The 16,707-nt window shown below is 37.8% G+C and overlaps 1 protein-coding gene across 1 annotated transcript; it reads left to right on the top strand.

Annotated features, from left to right (window-relative positions):
• Positions 1-9,663: 9,663 nt before the first annotated feature.
• LOC149090311 (uncharacterized) lies at positions 9,664-16,680 on the top strand. The gene is made up of 3 exons (XM_089233971.1): positions 9,664-10,152; positions 13,629-13,776; positions 16,513-16,680. Exons 1-3 carry the CDS (start codon positions 9,793-9,795, stop codon positions 16,581-16,583), a joined length of 579 nt encoding a protein of 192 aa, XP_089090097.1. The 5' UTR covers positions 9,664-9,792; the 3' UTR covers positions 16,584-16,680.
• Positions 16,681-16,707: the final 27 nt, after the last annotated feature.

Here is a 16,707-nt window from a genome sequence, read left to right as displayed (position 1 = left end):
ACGTCATCAACCCTTTATAAAAATATGAAATGTTCTTAATGACATCTTACTCATTGTACCAAAAACGAGAAAAAAACACTCCCCAGTTTGTGGGCACCTGAACTAACATTCCCCCTATTGATAAGTCGAGTGATGTAGAACTGTACTGCAGGCCGCTTAACTGCTCTAAAACTGTGCCACGTCACTTAATGGATCTCTAAATGTGCCACAGACCACTCAAGTTTTCTGGAACTGTGTCACAAAACCACTTGTGATCTGTAAATGTGCTGTTCAGTCCATTTTTGCAAAATTTGGTTTGAGGCGGCTGGCCACATTTGACCTGCAGGTCTTGGGTTGAGCACATATGGAATATAGGATGGGTCTCAATGAATTGCTTAAAGAAAAATTTTGCCTTCAGTTCTTAGCCTTCAAATATCATTGAAATTAACAAAAATTGATTATAACAACATATAAAAGGTATCTTCCGATATTTTAATATTTTTTTACATCAAAAAATAAATTTTTAATCGTTTTTTTTTGGGGGGGGGCATAGTAGGATCTTGCCTCCGCATACATCTCTGATCCCAGTATGCGTGCGTTAAAGGGGGGGGGAATAGCTGACAAAATTTTGCTGATGGAGGGAGGGGGGTCAAAAATGGCTAAAAATCGATTGATGTAATACTTGAATCCCTTACGACACTATAACATGTTTAACTAGAGGCATTTTTTTATATACAACCAGACCCTGCTCACACACAGGAAGATTTCAGTGCCCAATTGGTGCACACCAATACCATAAAACAGCCATCTTCAACCCGTTGCTCGCGAGTACCACAATGCTCCCTGAAGCACCCAGAGTGCTAGCGAGCACTTGATCAATGTTCCAACTAAACACCTTGTACAAATTGCATTCTAGGATTGAAATCACCCTGATTTCATGCATTGGTATGTCAAACTTGTTGAAAAGGTGCTCTTCTTTTGATGGACATAGGCAGTGCTTATGACTAGAAAAAGGTTTAAGACCTCTGCCGTAAAGCATCGTACTGTTCGGATTTGTAAAAAATTACTTATAGTAAAGAAGTTACTCCAAGTTTGGGCTCTGTCTTGACAAGCAAAGAATGGTGGGTCATCTCAATGGAAACACTTTTTTTAAATTAACTAAAAATAATGATTTCGATAGAATATGTTTGATGGGCCAAACAAACTTCTGTAAGGCAATTTTTTAAGCATCCTGAATTTTATAGGGTTTTTTTTTCAATTTTTGTCAGAAATAAGTTTTAATAGCAACCCCAAAGTAAGTACCTTTTAAAATTAGCCATTTAGAGTGTGTTTATCCTCTTGATCAATTTTACCCTGATTCAACGAATGAAATGGTTGGTTTCTTATGATTCGTTAAATCAGGAGTTCAATTGTGTATATATCTTTGTTCAAGCACTCTGCAGAAAGTATTGGAACACACACCTGGTAGACTGAACTTGTAATTTCTATGACTTTCACATTTGTTTGCTCCTACCACTCTCAAGAAAACATCTTAAAGAGCAAAGATAATTATTGGTTTTGAAGGCTGAGATGAAGGATTGGTTGTTCTCACAGCTGAAGGCTTTCTTTTAGAAGGACACCTGTTGGCAAAACCAGGGCAGTAACTAGGATTTTTTTCCAGGAAGAGGACAAAATCTTGCCATGCCACTCATTGTAAAACATAATTTTATAACTGGGTTTTCCCCAACTTGCCCTTTTTTCCCTTTTAGTTCCAGACATGTGTAAAAAAATGGGATCTTTGTTTTCAGGGCCAACCAAAGACAATATTTCTAACTGGTATTTCATCATCAGGGACTTGGCATTTTCATTTGAGCAACATTAATATATTTTTAAAAAACTAAGGTGCAAACTTGTCGCTAAGCCAAGGCCACACTCATGTCCAGCCTGGCCTAATACATTCCAAGGTGGGTCATGAGTGAGTAGTGTGGCCACTCCACCATTGGCAATGATCATCAAATGTCAGGCTGGTCAAAGAAAACCACCAGGACCTTTTAGCCTCCAGATCAAGTCAAAGGAGTCGCCTTCCATCCGGATCTTTCAACCCATCTGGCCATACACTATTCGAAGAACGTTAACAGTCAGTGAGTTTGTTTGGGGGGGGGGGGGGGGGCTAACATTGGGTTAGGCTGGGACAGTGTGTAGCCAGTATATGCCACTGATGCTTCATCGTAGCGGGTAAAGGCAGACATAGGAAGCAAATATTTGTGAATAACTTGGACATGAGTGTGGCCCTAGCTTAAAGATTATATGGTGCTTATAAAAGAAATTCACTTATATCCACACACACACAATTCCTGAGATTTTGTATTGTTCATGTAATACTGAGTACAAGTTGAAGATATTGAACACAGTCAAGTAATAAATATCAACATGAAATAATTATAAAGAAAAACATTGTAGAGATCACAAACATCTACCCTTACATGGTTAGACAAGAGCCATACAGGTAGGTATAAATAGCATAACTACAACTCTTATGTCTAAGTGCAGAGTGAAACATCATCCACTAATGATGAAGGCAACGGTAATAGTTTCGAATGACACTCCTGAACACTCTTCCACTTCCTGATCAGTGCATCCCGGATAGCAGAACAGCAGAGTATTTTTAACGAGCAGGGACAACATTTCGATTTCATCACCCAGAGACAGAAACTATCGTCATCCGGCCAAGACTCGTGCAAATTAGTCTCGTTCAAAAACTCTTCGTTCTGCATCTGATAACCAGAGCGAATGACTAGCCTGAAAAGATCTTGGTCTTTTATCGCGACTGCCCATCGAAGCGTCGAGGGACTAGCCTTGCAACCGCTAACCAGCAGGATCCGGGCCACGGTCTTCGCTTTCTGATGTACAGCCCTCTTGCCAGATGTGCAGATGTATAGGGGGTCATTAGCTTTGTCAGTCGAGACTCTCACGTGGGCTCCACTGTTGAGTAGGATCTTCAAGAGTTCAGCATTGAAGTTAGACGCTGCGAAATACAAACCACCCCTGCCCAGGAAATCTACCTGGTCAATCTTCATGGTGGAACTCTTCAGAAGCTCGTTCACGAGACCGATGTCGTTCATGCGACACGCTGCGGCCAAGGGCGGCTCTAACATGTGCATGTAGTCAGTGCTCCTCCTGTTGACGTCCACTCCGTGCTTGACCAGCAAAGCCACCACGTCGCGGTACCTGTTGCGTAGAGCGAAGCGTAGGGGCGTCCAAGTATTCCAAGTACACTCCAAGTCTATTCCGGACTCTAATATGCATTTGACCTTTTCATAATCCTTTGATGTGAAAGCGAGGAAAAGTTCTGGTATCTTGTATTTCACCATAATATTTCGACCAAGCCTTTCTTCCCCCCAATTACCGGCAGCAGCTAATTAACAACAATATTTAATAACTCACACATTTTCACAATAAAACTATAACACTGTCATAACGAAATCCAAAACAGTTCCTACAAAAATTAAGAAATTTTCGAATAATGCAACACATTAAAAACCATCAACTGCTTCTTCTTCTTCTTCTTCTTCTTCAATTATACAGGGCTTTATGCCTTCGGGCCATCCCCTGTTAGAGAAAGAAACTTCCACAAGAGCATAGAATATGTTATAAAAATGTACTAACGAAAGAGCTTTCAACAATCACAGAACACATAGAAATTTCAGCAGTTTCCATTCTTCCTTCTTCTTCAGAAGGGTATGAAAAAAAGAAAAAAAAAAAAAACACAAACCAGACGAAACAAACGCAGATGGAGATGTTATATGAGATGGAGAAGAAGTCTTCAGGCTTAGGGGACGATGCTAAGCCGCTTTAAAATGATATGATGACATGGAGTCCCTGGATGAGTGTGTGGTAACAAAAAATGAAACCAAACAACCAAGGTAGAAAAGGACAAAAAACCAAACGAGAGAAAGAAAGAGGGGGAGAGAAAAAAACAAGAAATAAAAACTCAAGAAAATCGTTGACTAAGGGTAACAAACCTCTCAAAGCAACAGATAATGTTCTCAGGTCTGCCTGAACAGAACTCGGACCAACACCTAACTGGTGGAGAAAGAGAATTAAAAGTTGAGAACCGAACCTGGGAGAACCTAATACAAGAAAACAAAAAGTGAGAGGAAGTTTCAGGAATCTTGCATTGTAGACAGAGAGGGTTAGCCATTTTCTTAATACGATGTAGGTATTCGTTCAAGGGAGCTCTATTGCAAATAAGTTTGTAAAATAAACATTCCAACCTTCTATTCGAAAACAAAGGGGAGAAGTTCTGGCAGCAGTTATAGAAGGAGCTAAACTCAGGAATAGATAAGAAAAGAGCATTGCGAATATTTTCCTTGAAGTGGCGATAGTAAAGAGAACGAATGTCCTCTACATAAAGGCTAGAAGGTAGAAGATCAACAGTAGTAGAAGCTACAGTACGAACATGATTGTCAATAGTTTCATTAATGGCAATGCCCGAATGACTTGGGACCCAGATTAGTGATATGCTGTTAACCAAAGAACTAGTATGAACCAGTTGAGCATACAGTAGGTGAGTCACCGTAGATGAATGAATAGAGAAATTGTCGAGAGCCATGATGACTGATTTGGAATCCGTAAATATGAATATTGAAGAATTAGACGATTGAATGAAGGATCTAAGACCTAAAGTAATAGCAAGGGCCTCCGCAGTGAAAACTGAGGAGTCTTTATTAATGAACCAAGACTTGATAACTTTTGTAACCAAACAGAAAGCTCCACAAACCACTTGAGATGATTTAGACGCATCCGTAGCAATTACATGAGCATTAAGCGGCAGAGACTCAATGTACTCTTGGAATATTGTTTGATAAGGGATGGTAGACTTAGTTTTTTGAAAGTTAAGACCCTCCGATATGAAATAGATATTTGAGGGTATCCACGGCCAAAAAGAATAAATTGGACGCAGCATGGACCTGTGGGAAAAACCAATGGTATTATTGAACTGTGATATTTTCCTAGCCAAAGATGGCGAGAGGCGACAAAAACCCGAATCTATATGGTTAGAGTGACCCTGCGTGGGAGAGGCTGTGGCAGAAATACAAGATAACCCAATCCTGAAGAGAATGGAATCCTGAAAGGAGGGTAGGGCGAGAATGGTTCTGAGTTTATCTATGCGAGTTGACGTAGGGAGGCCTAAGATAGATCTCATCGAGGAGTTATAGATTGTGTTTATCTTGGTGAGAGAAGATTTGGCTGCATTAAACCAGGCCACAGCTCCGTAACCAATGGTACCTCCAATGATGCTCATTAGCACAGGTTTGAGGAACTTGCAAGGAATATTTCTTGATGAGTGAGAGATGGAGCGACAAATGTTTAAATATAGAGTGCCCTTAGAACGCAGAGATGATAATTGTTTTTTCCAGGTGAGAGTACAATCCAGATGAACACCCAGAACTTTCAAGTACGGATCAAACGGAATGGATTCGCCATTAATGTTGAAAGAAGGAAAGTATGGAGGTCGTCTCCGTGAAAAAATAGAAAAACGAGATTTGGATAGAGAGATGCACAATCCACTATTTTCAGCCCATCTGAGAATGTTAGGCAAGGTGTTCATCAATCTGAACTCAGCATACTTCCCATCTAACGCATTCATCTGAAGGAAAATATCATCAGCATACATAAAAAACTTAATGTCAGAATTAATATATGAGGTTATATCTAATGTGAACAGGGTGAAAAGTACTGGGGAGAGGGTAGAACCCTGTAAAAGACCGCAGTTGGGAGCAAAGGCACCAGATATGGAACCCCTCCAATGAATGACATGTTTACGGTTCGAGAGATAATTAAAGAGCCAAGTTAAAAATTTACCATGAAAGCCCAAGCGGGCTAATTTGGCAATGAGCAAATCATGCCTCACAGAATCATAAGCAGCTCTCAAATCTAGAGCAATAATGTAGCTAGTATAGCCCCTTTGGAGGGCATATGAAATAGAGGACACCATATCTTTCATGCAAATCTCAGCACCAGTTTTTGGTCGAAAACCATAAAAATTTTTTGGAAAGAGCTCAAATCGTAATGCAATCCAGGTGATCCTAAAAAGAATGATTCTCTCAAAGATTTTGCTAATAGTGTTTATAAGGGTCAGAGGACGAAAGTTCTTCGGATCAGTAGTTGGTTTTCCTGACTTTGGAATAAAAATAATACGTCCTTCTTTAAAAGACGGCGGCACCAGCGATGAAGACCAAAGGGTATTAAAAGCATTCAGAAATTCAATCCCCTTATTTGGAAGGAGTTTGTACACCTTCAATGGAACACCATCTGGACCAGGGGTAGTTGAACGACCAGAACAAATGGCTCTACGAATTTCCGTGGGAGAGAACGGTGCATCCATCTGAGCCTGGAACTCACGAGGAGGACCATAAAAAGTAACGGTTTGAGATCGGCCAGGTGAAGAGAAGTGGTAAAATTTTAAAAGTTGGATCTGTACGAGAGGCTCGACATAACTATTATTAGCAATCTTGAAAATATGCCGGGAATCATCCCAAGTTTTCGCCACGATATAACGGTGTCTACGCAAGACAGAAAAGAGAACTGAGGGCTGAGTAAAAGGATGAAGTTCTTGAGCCAGAGTCTTCAATCGTAGAATGCGAAGGTGGCGACGAAAAACCGAAGCTAATTTTTTATATTTAATCCAGTTGGCCTGAGAGGGCACACGGCGAAATAAGCGGAAAGCCCGTTTTTTTTCGATAAGAGCAATACGCCCTTCTTTATCCAACTTAAGCCAAGGTTGTTTCTTCCGGTACACAGAGTACCTAGCTGAGTTAACAATGGAAACAACATGATTGTAGATACTGTCGAAATCGTTAGTAGCGGGGATGACAGAGAGACCTGCCATTACTGCTGACCATTTAATGTAACGGAATTCCTGAGATATGAATTGTTTATTCAAAGAGACGGAAATTTTAATTGGCAAATGATCACTATTGAATAAGGATTCACAGGGAGTCCAGATAATATATCTATAAAGACCTGGACTACAGAAACATAAGTCGATATAAGATTGTGAGTCCTTGCTATAAAAGGTGGGGCAAAATGGAGGAACTAGACAAAGGTTATGATTAAGATACCAATTAAATAACATAGTACCTGCAGGAGATACAATATGTCCTCCCCAGTTTGGATGATGACTGTTGGAATCTCCGATTATGATGAAATTCCCAGAGATGTATGAGAAAATATTGTCAATAGCAGCGATATTGAAAACACCTGGAGGACGATAAAAATTTACAACATACATAGAAAAATTATTTAGAAAAACTTGAACAATCATAATTTCAAAAAAGGGGTCCGAAATTTTCCATATCAAAGATGAGGAAAGAGATGAATTTACCGCGGTCACTAAACCACCACCTGGGAGAAGTCGATCATTTCTAAAAATCTGAAAACCAGCAAGAAAAAAATGGTCCTTCGGTTCCAGAAAAGTCTCCTGTAAACATAACATATCATAGTTTAAACAAAAATTTCTGATAAAGGTTGACTTGGACTTGATGCCTCGGACATTCCATTGAAGAACTCTAAAATTCATATTATTCATAGTATTTTTTTTTTTTGGAAAGGATTAACTAGAAAAATATATTGAACTGAAGAGAGGGAAAAAGCATCAAATTCACAGAAAAAAAAAAAACAAAAAAAACAACACTTATTTTTGGGAGAGAAAAAGGAAATATCAAGCGAGAAAAACACAATAGGAAAGGGAGGGGAAAAAAAATCAAACGAAGCTCGATTTGATCACAAAAATAAGAATACTGAACTCTTGTCAGCTCTAAATGAGGTAAAGAAAAACCATTATCAAACTCGATAACAGAGAGAAAGGAAAAAAGATCAAACGAGGAACAAACTTTAAACGAGAGGGGAAAAAAAAGGGGGGGGGAGACAAAAATGAAATTAAGTGAAAAACTAGGTTCCAACATTTGAGGCCAAGTCATTTTTCAGTCTCTTAGCTAATCGTCTTTGTTTAACCCTTTCCGCAGGAGAAGTATAGAATTTATTCGATTCAGGATCTTGAGAAAAGTCACTATCATCATTATGCTCAGGGGGAAAAGGTTGATTGAAGATAGCAGTCGAAGGACCAGAAGTGTCCATATTTACATTCGAATTAAGTGGCGGTATTATATTCACCTTATGTACAGCTAGGTTAACCGAATTGACTATTTCGGGAATAAGCGCTCTAATAGAGTCATTCAGCGATTCCTGAAGACTTATTTTCAGATCTTTAAGTACAATTTCTTTGATGGCAGATACTTCCGCTTGGACCAGGGAACTGATCTCAGCCTTGAGAGCACTGAAGTCAGATGACATGGAAATGCTGGTCCGAGCAGCATATGAAGAGGAATTCATTTTACATCTTTCTCGAGCGATGTTTATTGGAACATGATGATCGGCTTTATAGTGATATGCTTTTGACTCCAAGACATAAGCAGGGCACTGACGATCAGAGGCAAGATGAGTGGAAGCCTTACAGTTAATGCAGGAGATAGGGTTTTGGCAGGTTTCATGGTTATGATTTTGGCCGCATCGTTTGCAGATCTGAGATGATACTCTACAAAACTTTGAGCGGTGAAAGTAGCTCCAGCAGCGAAGGCATTGATTAGGACGCTCAATAAATTTACGTGGTCGAAATATCAAGAACCATAACTTTATTTCCAGCGGAATGTTCCTACCAAGAATCGTTACCAGAACAGTTTGTAAAGGAATTCTTTCTTTTATAAATCTTCGAATACCGATGACCTGTAACCCCTCCGATTGCAGTTCTTCCGCAATTTCCACTACTGCAATATCACACGGAATATTTAGCAAAAATTTGGAGGTAATCGAATCCTTCAAAAGGACCGATTTAACGGGAATGTTCAAAATCATATCTATTTTTTTTATCTCTTTCGCAGTGTGAATATTTTCCGTAGAGATTAACAGCTCACTTGAGCGTGTGAATCGAATCTCCGAGATGTGTTTAGGAACAGAGATTTTTGAGCAGATATCCTTTTTCAGGCACAAAGGCCTGGATCTGGGAATAATTTCTGCACCCGAAAACTTGAAAGTTAGCAAAATGCGAGGGGACTCACCAAAACCGTCCAAGATGTCTTCATCAGATAATAAAGTATTCCAATTATGACTTGTAGACGAGACTTTGTCTGCACTGCCCGCTGGCTGTGTATCTATTTCAACAGCCATAGCTGCACATTTGAAGGAGTCAAACTAGACCCCGGAAACGGGCAGAGCCCTAACCAAGAGCCTTGATCCTTCACTTCAGGAAATTAAATAAAATTACTCCTACGAATATAATAAATAAAGAAAACTGTACTTAAAGAGGGAAACACTAGTAAAAAATTAAATAAAGGGTAAGGCACAAACGCAGAGCGAGAGGGGCGTAACACCAACCACGCCAAAAATTCCCAACAAACTCCCCATCAACTGCTTGATGTTTACATTCGATCATAGTTTTCGAATGAGGAATTCCAGAAATAATATTTCTCAAAAATGCGAATTTTAGACTTTCCTGAAAATATTTCTCGAGTAATTAATAGTCATTATCAATTCCGAGTTTCATTATATATTCATTATAATAATATATTCAGATTAAAATTACCAAATATAAACAGTTAGTATTACTTGCTGAAGTTACAGCCGTCAAGATAACCGTTCAAAGTCAAAGCCGTCTATATTTGCGCTTAGTTACTGGCAAAATTTTGTAGTCGTTTTGCTCATCAAAAAACCAAGGAGGCCAGAATCCCCCTTGTCCAATCCAATCGTTTTATCTTGTCAAAAAAAGATAACAACACGATGGGAAAAGATAAAACGAAGCGGAAACGTTCGTCGGATGTGTGTTCGATGATCATCAATAAAGCGAAGAAGTACGTCCAAGAGCAATGCTCGAATGAAGCTGTTACTCCAGAGGAAAAGCCCACGACGAATCTGAGGAAATCTACGGAGGCCGACAAAGAGAGGAAGCGCGAGAAACGGAGACTCAAACGCGAAAAGGAGCGGCAGGCAAAAGAAGAAAGACTCAAGTATCAAGATGGCAAACAGGCCAAGAAACTGTCTCTCGAATATTTGCATTTATGGGACACATCCAGAGATGAATGGGCCTTCAAGAAAAAAAGGCAGACCTGGTTGTTGAATAACATTTTTAAAACTGAAAATGTGAGCGCATTTTATGAACCAACCAATGAGCTTTATCCGTATAAATGTTCTCGAATGAACTGTATACAGTAAAACCTCTCTTAAAAAATGCGGCCACCCCTCTTTTACAGCCAAATGTTAATTTTCCCTTGAAATATAAAATATGCATACATTTAATATAAAATAAAAATAAGCCTATAATAAAAGTATGCATTTCAAACCCCTGATTAACAGTCACCCCCTCCCTCTTTTATGGACAAATTTTTTTTGTCCATGAAAGAGGGTGTCTGTAAAAGAGAGGTTTTACTGTATTATGTTGCACATTATGTATTGAATTTTTGATAAATTCCCAATTATATGATATACCACTATTTTGGTGCTAGGGTTACCAACGGGATGATGGGAACTCCCAATAATGTTTCGAAATGTGCCAGAGAGGATGGTGTTGACGGCATATCACTGTTTTGGCATGGTCGAAAACTTTGTGACAAAAAGGTATACCATTGTGTGAATTATTTTGATCTAAAGTTGCTTGTTTAACTACCAGTACTACTTTACTACACACCAACTCGATCATATCACCATACAGCAATTGAATACCAATTCGAGTTTAGAGAGCCATGCGATACTTCTGTCCTCATTTTGGACAAACAGAACTTCCAGCGAGAGCATATTAAGATACCACATGTGGTTGCTTCAGGTTCAGTAGGAAAAGACCTTAAGCCTATCATCTATGTCAGTGGTTTCCAAACTTTTTCAAGCTCAACCCCACTTTTGACAAGAATTTTATTTTTGACCCCCCCCCCCTTCTTCCAACTTCTTTTTTCAACTTAAGTTATAATTTTATCCATAGATGGCGCTGCACTGATACTGTTCATGTGTTAAATGCAGAGCACAGTCCACCTTAGCATGGAAAACATTAAAAATGCGAACACCCACAAAAGCTAAAAAATATAAATAGTTAAAATGATAATCTTCTTTTTCTCTCTTTATTGCGGTACAACATATACCCTTCTCTAATGATCAGTGTTCTTTGTGAGTCCAAACAAATATATAAATTTTTGGAAAAAGACGACAAACGTAGAAAAATTCAAAGAAAATGACTGAAATCAAATAATTATATGAAAATATGCACTTATTTTGAAAATTATGTATTTTTATGCATTTATATGCTTTAACGACAAAAAAATGCTAAAATATGCTATTGTATATAATCCAGGCTCTATTTATCATTGTTTTGGCATAAAAATTTGGCAACGAAAAGGTATACTGCATATAGAAAATTAACTGACATAGTGGAAATCACCAAACCCTCTGTAAAATGCTATAGAGAACTGAAGTCAGAGCCATTGCTAAACTTTTTCCCTATTCTATGCACCCCCCCCCCCACCCAAACTCTTAGAAAATCACCTCAGAAAAACTCTTTTTCTATTATTTTACTATACTCCAAAGGGAAAAAATAGAGATTTTAAACACTGGCTCTGCCCAATGGTAGTTCATCTGTTCAAGTAAGAAATAAATACAGTATAACCTGTCTTCAATGGAATCGCAAGGGACCGAGATCTTTTTCTGTTGAACACAGGTTTCCGCTTAATGCAGGTTCAATTTGACACTGTTTAAAATTATGTAACGATCTCGAAAAAATTGAAAAAAAAAATTAATTAATCGAAAATAAAGTAAATATAATTTGAAAATAAGTAAAGTAATTATTAGTTAGTAAGCATTAATTTATAGCATAATGATAATTATGCTATAAAGCAAAATTTCTGAAGTTCTTTGAAGGTTTTGACAGCGTCTGTATAAAACTTCACCACCTACACTGTTTTTTCTTCAGAAAATGACGACATTCATCTCATCTTCTTGACTTCCTCTAAAATTTTCAATGAGAGTGTCTATATATGTTGTCAAGTTTAGTTTGTATGTTGTTGTCTATGTTTATGTAATCCTCAGCACTGCGAGCGATCATGGACAGCAGCTTACATGCAATTTTGTAAGTCTTGCATGCATCATTTGGGATTTCAACCTTTATATTGATTTCTCTTGTGGAAAAGCCTGCTTTTCCGAAAGATTTTGTAACAATTTCTCAGGAAGCAACTGCCTTGCTACATATGACATTAAAATCGCAGCATCAAGTATGGAAACAGTTTTTGGTAATGTAGGAGCCGATGATACTCACAATGGCAAGCAGAGATTGCATAAAAAAATTGTGGAATTTCAGTAGAGCACTTTAACATTTTGTGTGATTCCCTTGGTTTATTGGTATGGGAAACATTCGTAGTGTTTACATGAAATTTTTCGTTAGAGCATGCAATTTTCCCTTCCGTTTCCACGTTAGGCAGGTTTCGTTCAATACAGGTTTTTAATGTGTATTTGAGCATTGAAATCACAGGCCAAGATTTTTCCCTTTGAAGACAGGTTCCATTAAAAAGACAGGTTTTAATGTATAATTACTCTGTGGGCTCATCATTGCCAAAATAATACTTTAATGGAGGAGAGATATCTGGTAACTGCGCTGAAGAGAAGTTCAAGTAGAGTTTTGTGTGTTTTGTATTCTAGTGTTACTGATATCTGTCTTCTATGTTTTGAAGTGAAAATGGCAGACTCTTCAATTTTCATGGATGAACATTGACTAAGGCAAAAAACCTGCGGGTATGGGAAGTTTGAGAATCACTGGTGCATATATCTATAGCTTTTCTCCTTCAGTCTGTTAGAATAGTCAGACACACAAACTCTTCTTGAAAACAAGGCACCATAAAAAAAACCGCTAGCTTTATGTCATTTTTCTGCAGCAGTCTCCACGATGCTTCAAAAATAATATATTATACAGGATTTTGCCAAGTTCGTGGTCGACGAAGAACACCTTAAATTTTTGGGCTATTTATTGTCTGTGTCTTTTCTCTGGGATTAAACCAGTGTTTCTCAAAGTGTGTGCCGTGGCTCCTAGGGGATTGCCTATTTATTGCTTTGAAGTGGTTTTTCTTTACTATTCTCTGGGGGGGGGGGGCTGCTGGCAAACATTGTCATGATAAGGGAGCCATGGGTGGCGAAATTTTGAGAACTGCATCCCTACTAAATCATCAGCGTGACCTGCCAAAGGTGTAGCAGGAGGGGACTTGGAGGTCTGGTCCTCTCCCCCGAAATGTGAGAAAATGACCAAAAAAAAGGGGGAAAGGATGGCCAAATCTATTGTTCTATCACTTTGGTCCCCCCCCCAAACGAAATTTCTGGCTATACCCCTGTGACCTGCCACTCCACAGGAGGTTGCAACCCACACTTTGGGAACCACTGTATTAGGGTAATAGAAGAAAGAAAAATATTTTCAGATAGCCAAATCAAAGTTGCAGCAAAATTGCTAGGACCAGCCTTGATGTACCAAGATACAAAATTTGATTTTTTTATATGATCCTCCTGTCCATTAACTAATTGTAATTCATTCACAGAACAATTATTTAATTTGTAAAGTCACTGAAGCTTTTTTTTTTTTTTTGAATTTATAGGTTTTAGAGTCTGATTTTGAAATCCTCCTGAAGCACATCTTGGGTCTTCAAGGGCTTGCTAGAAATAGACTTCTCACAGAAGCTGAACAGATCATTCAAAAATACGAACAGCAGGTTTCAAAACAAGAAAATGAGGACAATACAGAAGGTATGAAAAATATGATAACAGTATTATGTTGAACAATTTTTGGACTGTGATATTTTGACTTTCACAAACATAGCACATCAGGGGCTGATTTACGGTTTCACTGACATTCAAATTTTGTTACATTTCTCCCATTTTAATTTGATGTTCTCTACCACCAATCATTGCAATTTGCTACCAGAGCACCCTTGCGGTAAATGTGACATAAAAATGCATAAAATCAAGATGGTTTTAATCCTAAGGTGCTTATTCAAGACGTTGGTAAAGTGCTTGTGAGCACAAAATTGAACCGGGGTATCGACTACTATGGGTGGTTCGGGGGGAGAACTGTGGTGCTCCAGAGCAACAGGGTAAAGATGCCTGCTGTAAAGCATGGTTATTGTGTGATCAGATGCCCGCAATGCTACTGCAGATTTTCTAAGTTGTTAAAAGAGAAATTATTGCAATCTAAAAGTTCTTCCCAGAGACAAATTTTTGATAAATTTTATCTAATTATTGCTTTGAATAGCTGTTTCCTACTTCTAGTATTCCAAAACAAGTACATCAGTTTGCAATTTGCCATGTAAACATACTGAGCAGGACTTGACAAGCGCCATGGTTTCTAAAAGAATTGGTATCAGCATCTAAAATTTTCTCTGCGATTACTGAATCAAAGTCTGAGAACAACAAAACATTTTGTCGAATGAAAAAAAATCACAAGGCCCAGAAAATAATTGAATAACTACTACTTTGAGCCCATTTCTCACGGTACCATTATACTTGGCTTCATAAATGAAGATAAACTTGAAGGTCTATGGGAAGCACGATGTCAATTTATATGTTACGGTAAAAGACAGGTAAACAGGTAAAATTTAGGTTTTAACATGGCAAGTTGGTAAAAGTCTGAAATATGCTGGTAAGAGAGTGCTTTCATTAAGTCTGTGCCTGTTTATCAATTAACCAAGCTCCTCCTGCCTTTTGTTAATTCTGTGCTCAGATGTTGGAATGTCATGTCACTTTCCCCCCAAAAAATTGAGTTGTTTGCATTCCGTAGTGTCGTTTGGCAAAAGTTTGTCTTTTTCTTTCAATTTACAAGAAAGCAACAACGGAAAAAATTGTAATAAATCATAAAGCAACAGCATCACATTTTGGCAAAACATTGTTTACAAATTTGCTGTCGTGAAATTTCGAAAAAGTGACAACATTTTGCCATTTGAGTGCAGAATTAATATTTAATAATTGTAATTATTTAATGAATTAATTCACTAAAATGAAATTATTGGTTCCCGATGCCAATTGTGATCATTAACTACTTAATTTATATTAATTACACTTTATTGTTTGATAGTACTAATAGTCAAATTAGCAAGTAATTTATGTCGAACAGTGTGAACTTCCAATCAATTAAAAAAAATTATTGATCATTTAGTTAGCATCAGAAACATCAGTTCATGGTTATTTAATTCATTAACAGTGTTTTTGTTGAATAATTATAATCATTGATTAACTAAATGAGTGGTTCATTCATTGAAAACAGGCTTTGACTTGATAAGAGTCCGAAATAAAAATGTTTACAAGTTACAAGCATATTTTGGGCTTTTTGAACTCGCCTCAAATACGGGTGTGTAGGAAAGTCTCGTTATCCTGGAATGTACTGTTGATCCTAGAAGCATACTTCCAAATAAAATCCAAGACCTCAGATACAACATTCATATTGCGAGGGATTGTGTAGTTATTAAAAAAAATCTTTTTAAACAGACATCACGTCCTAAAAAACCCAATCAGAAAGCTGTGTTGCCCTGTCCCTCACAAAAAAATTTCATGTTGTAAGTGCAATATTCGCTTAGATATTTCAATTGAAAAATTGCTGAAAATGGAGGAAAGGACAGCATAAACTTTAATGGAGAGAAACTCATTCTATACAAATACAACGCCACAACAGGCAAATTGCCCAACGAGGTGGCTGACTTAAGAACATCATGGATCCCCGAGCTATTTTTTAGAGGCCCTACCTACTACTACTACACCACACATGCACACCCCCCCCCCCCCGCCGAATCGGTACATGCGGGAATGTGCGTGTAGTGAAACCTGACGTGAAGTTTTTGTTGTTTCTCTGTAATGCCTGTTATGTGTAGTGCTGCCATCATGCTTCATATGCTGTTCTTTCATTCTCAGCAATTTTCAAACTCAACTATCTCTGTAAATATTGCGCTTAAAAGCCTGGAATTTTTTTGTTGAGCTCGGAAGAGAAAGGGTAACAACTTTCTCTGATTGGGGTTTTTAGGACAGGGTGACCCAAATAAAAAGGTTTTTTAATATTAGTAACTGTACAACCCCTTGCCAATATGAATAAGGTATCTTAAATCTACACGTTGTTTAGATGTTTTTTCAAATTAGAATTACGCTTCTAGCACTAGCGGTTTGCAAGTTATTCTGTATTTCTTCTTATGCTCGGTTCCTACAAAATTTGGTACCTAATTTTTCCATGCCCAGGTACAAGAGATTATTAATGTCATAATTTTATGGAAACTTTGTTCGCGCAAGTTCCAGAAGAAATTACTGTGTTTACTGGAATACAACTATATTTCCTTCAAAGCTCACGCATTAATTTGGTTTCTAACTTGACTAGTTTTTAAACCTGTTATTGACATTTTATAGAGCTTAAATTTATGCATCTTATGAGTGATGTTTAATGATTATGTTTTTGTTACTGCATTTGTATATGTAAAAAAATAACAGATTTCTTTTATTTTCCAGAGTCTGAAGAAACAAATGATACAGAATTAGTGTTCAAAAGAGCAAGGCACATTTTACAGATGCTAGTGTAAAATAAAAAAAACTTTATGTAATAAAACACCTTGTTTTCTTTTGTGCATTTAAATAATGAATCCATCGAGGTACTGTCACCATCTAGGAGCCAAGTTAATGGAGGCTGCAAGGTCTCTACTTCAG

The sequence above is a fragment of the Pholcus phalangioides genome, unplaced genomic scaffold, assembly GCF_987345545.1.
Source record: "Pholcus phalangioides strain wild (caught in Gottingen) unplaced genomic scaffold, Ppha-v1.0 ptg000001l_1, whole genome shotgun sequence".
Lineage (NCBI taxonomy): Eukaryota > Metazoa > Arthropoda > Arachnida > Araneae > Pholcidae > Pholcus > Pholcus phalangioides.
Note: the sequence above shows the minus strand (reverse complement) of the source record. Positions and strands in the feature narration are given on the sequence as shown.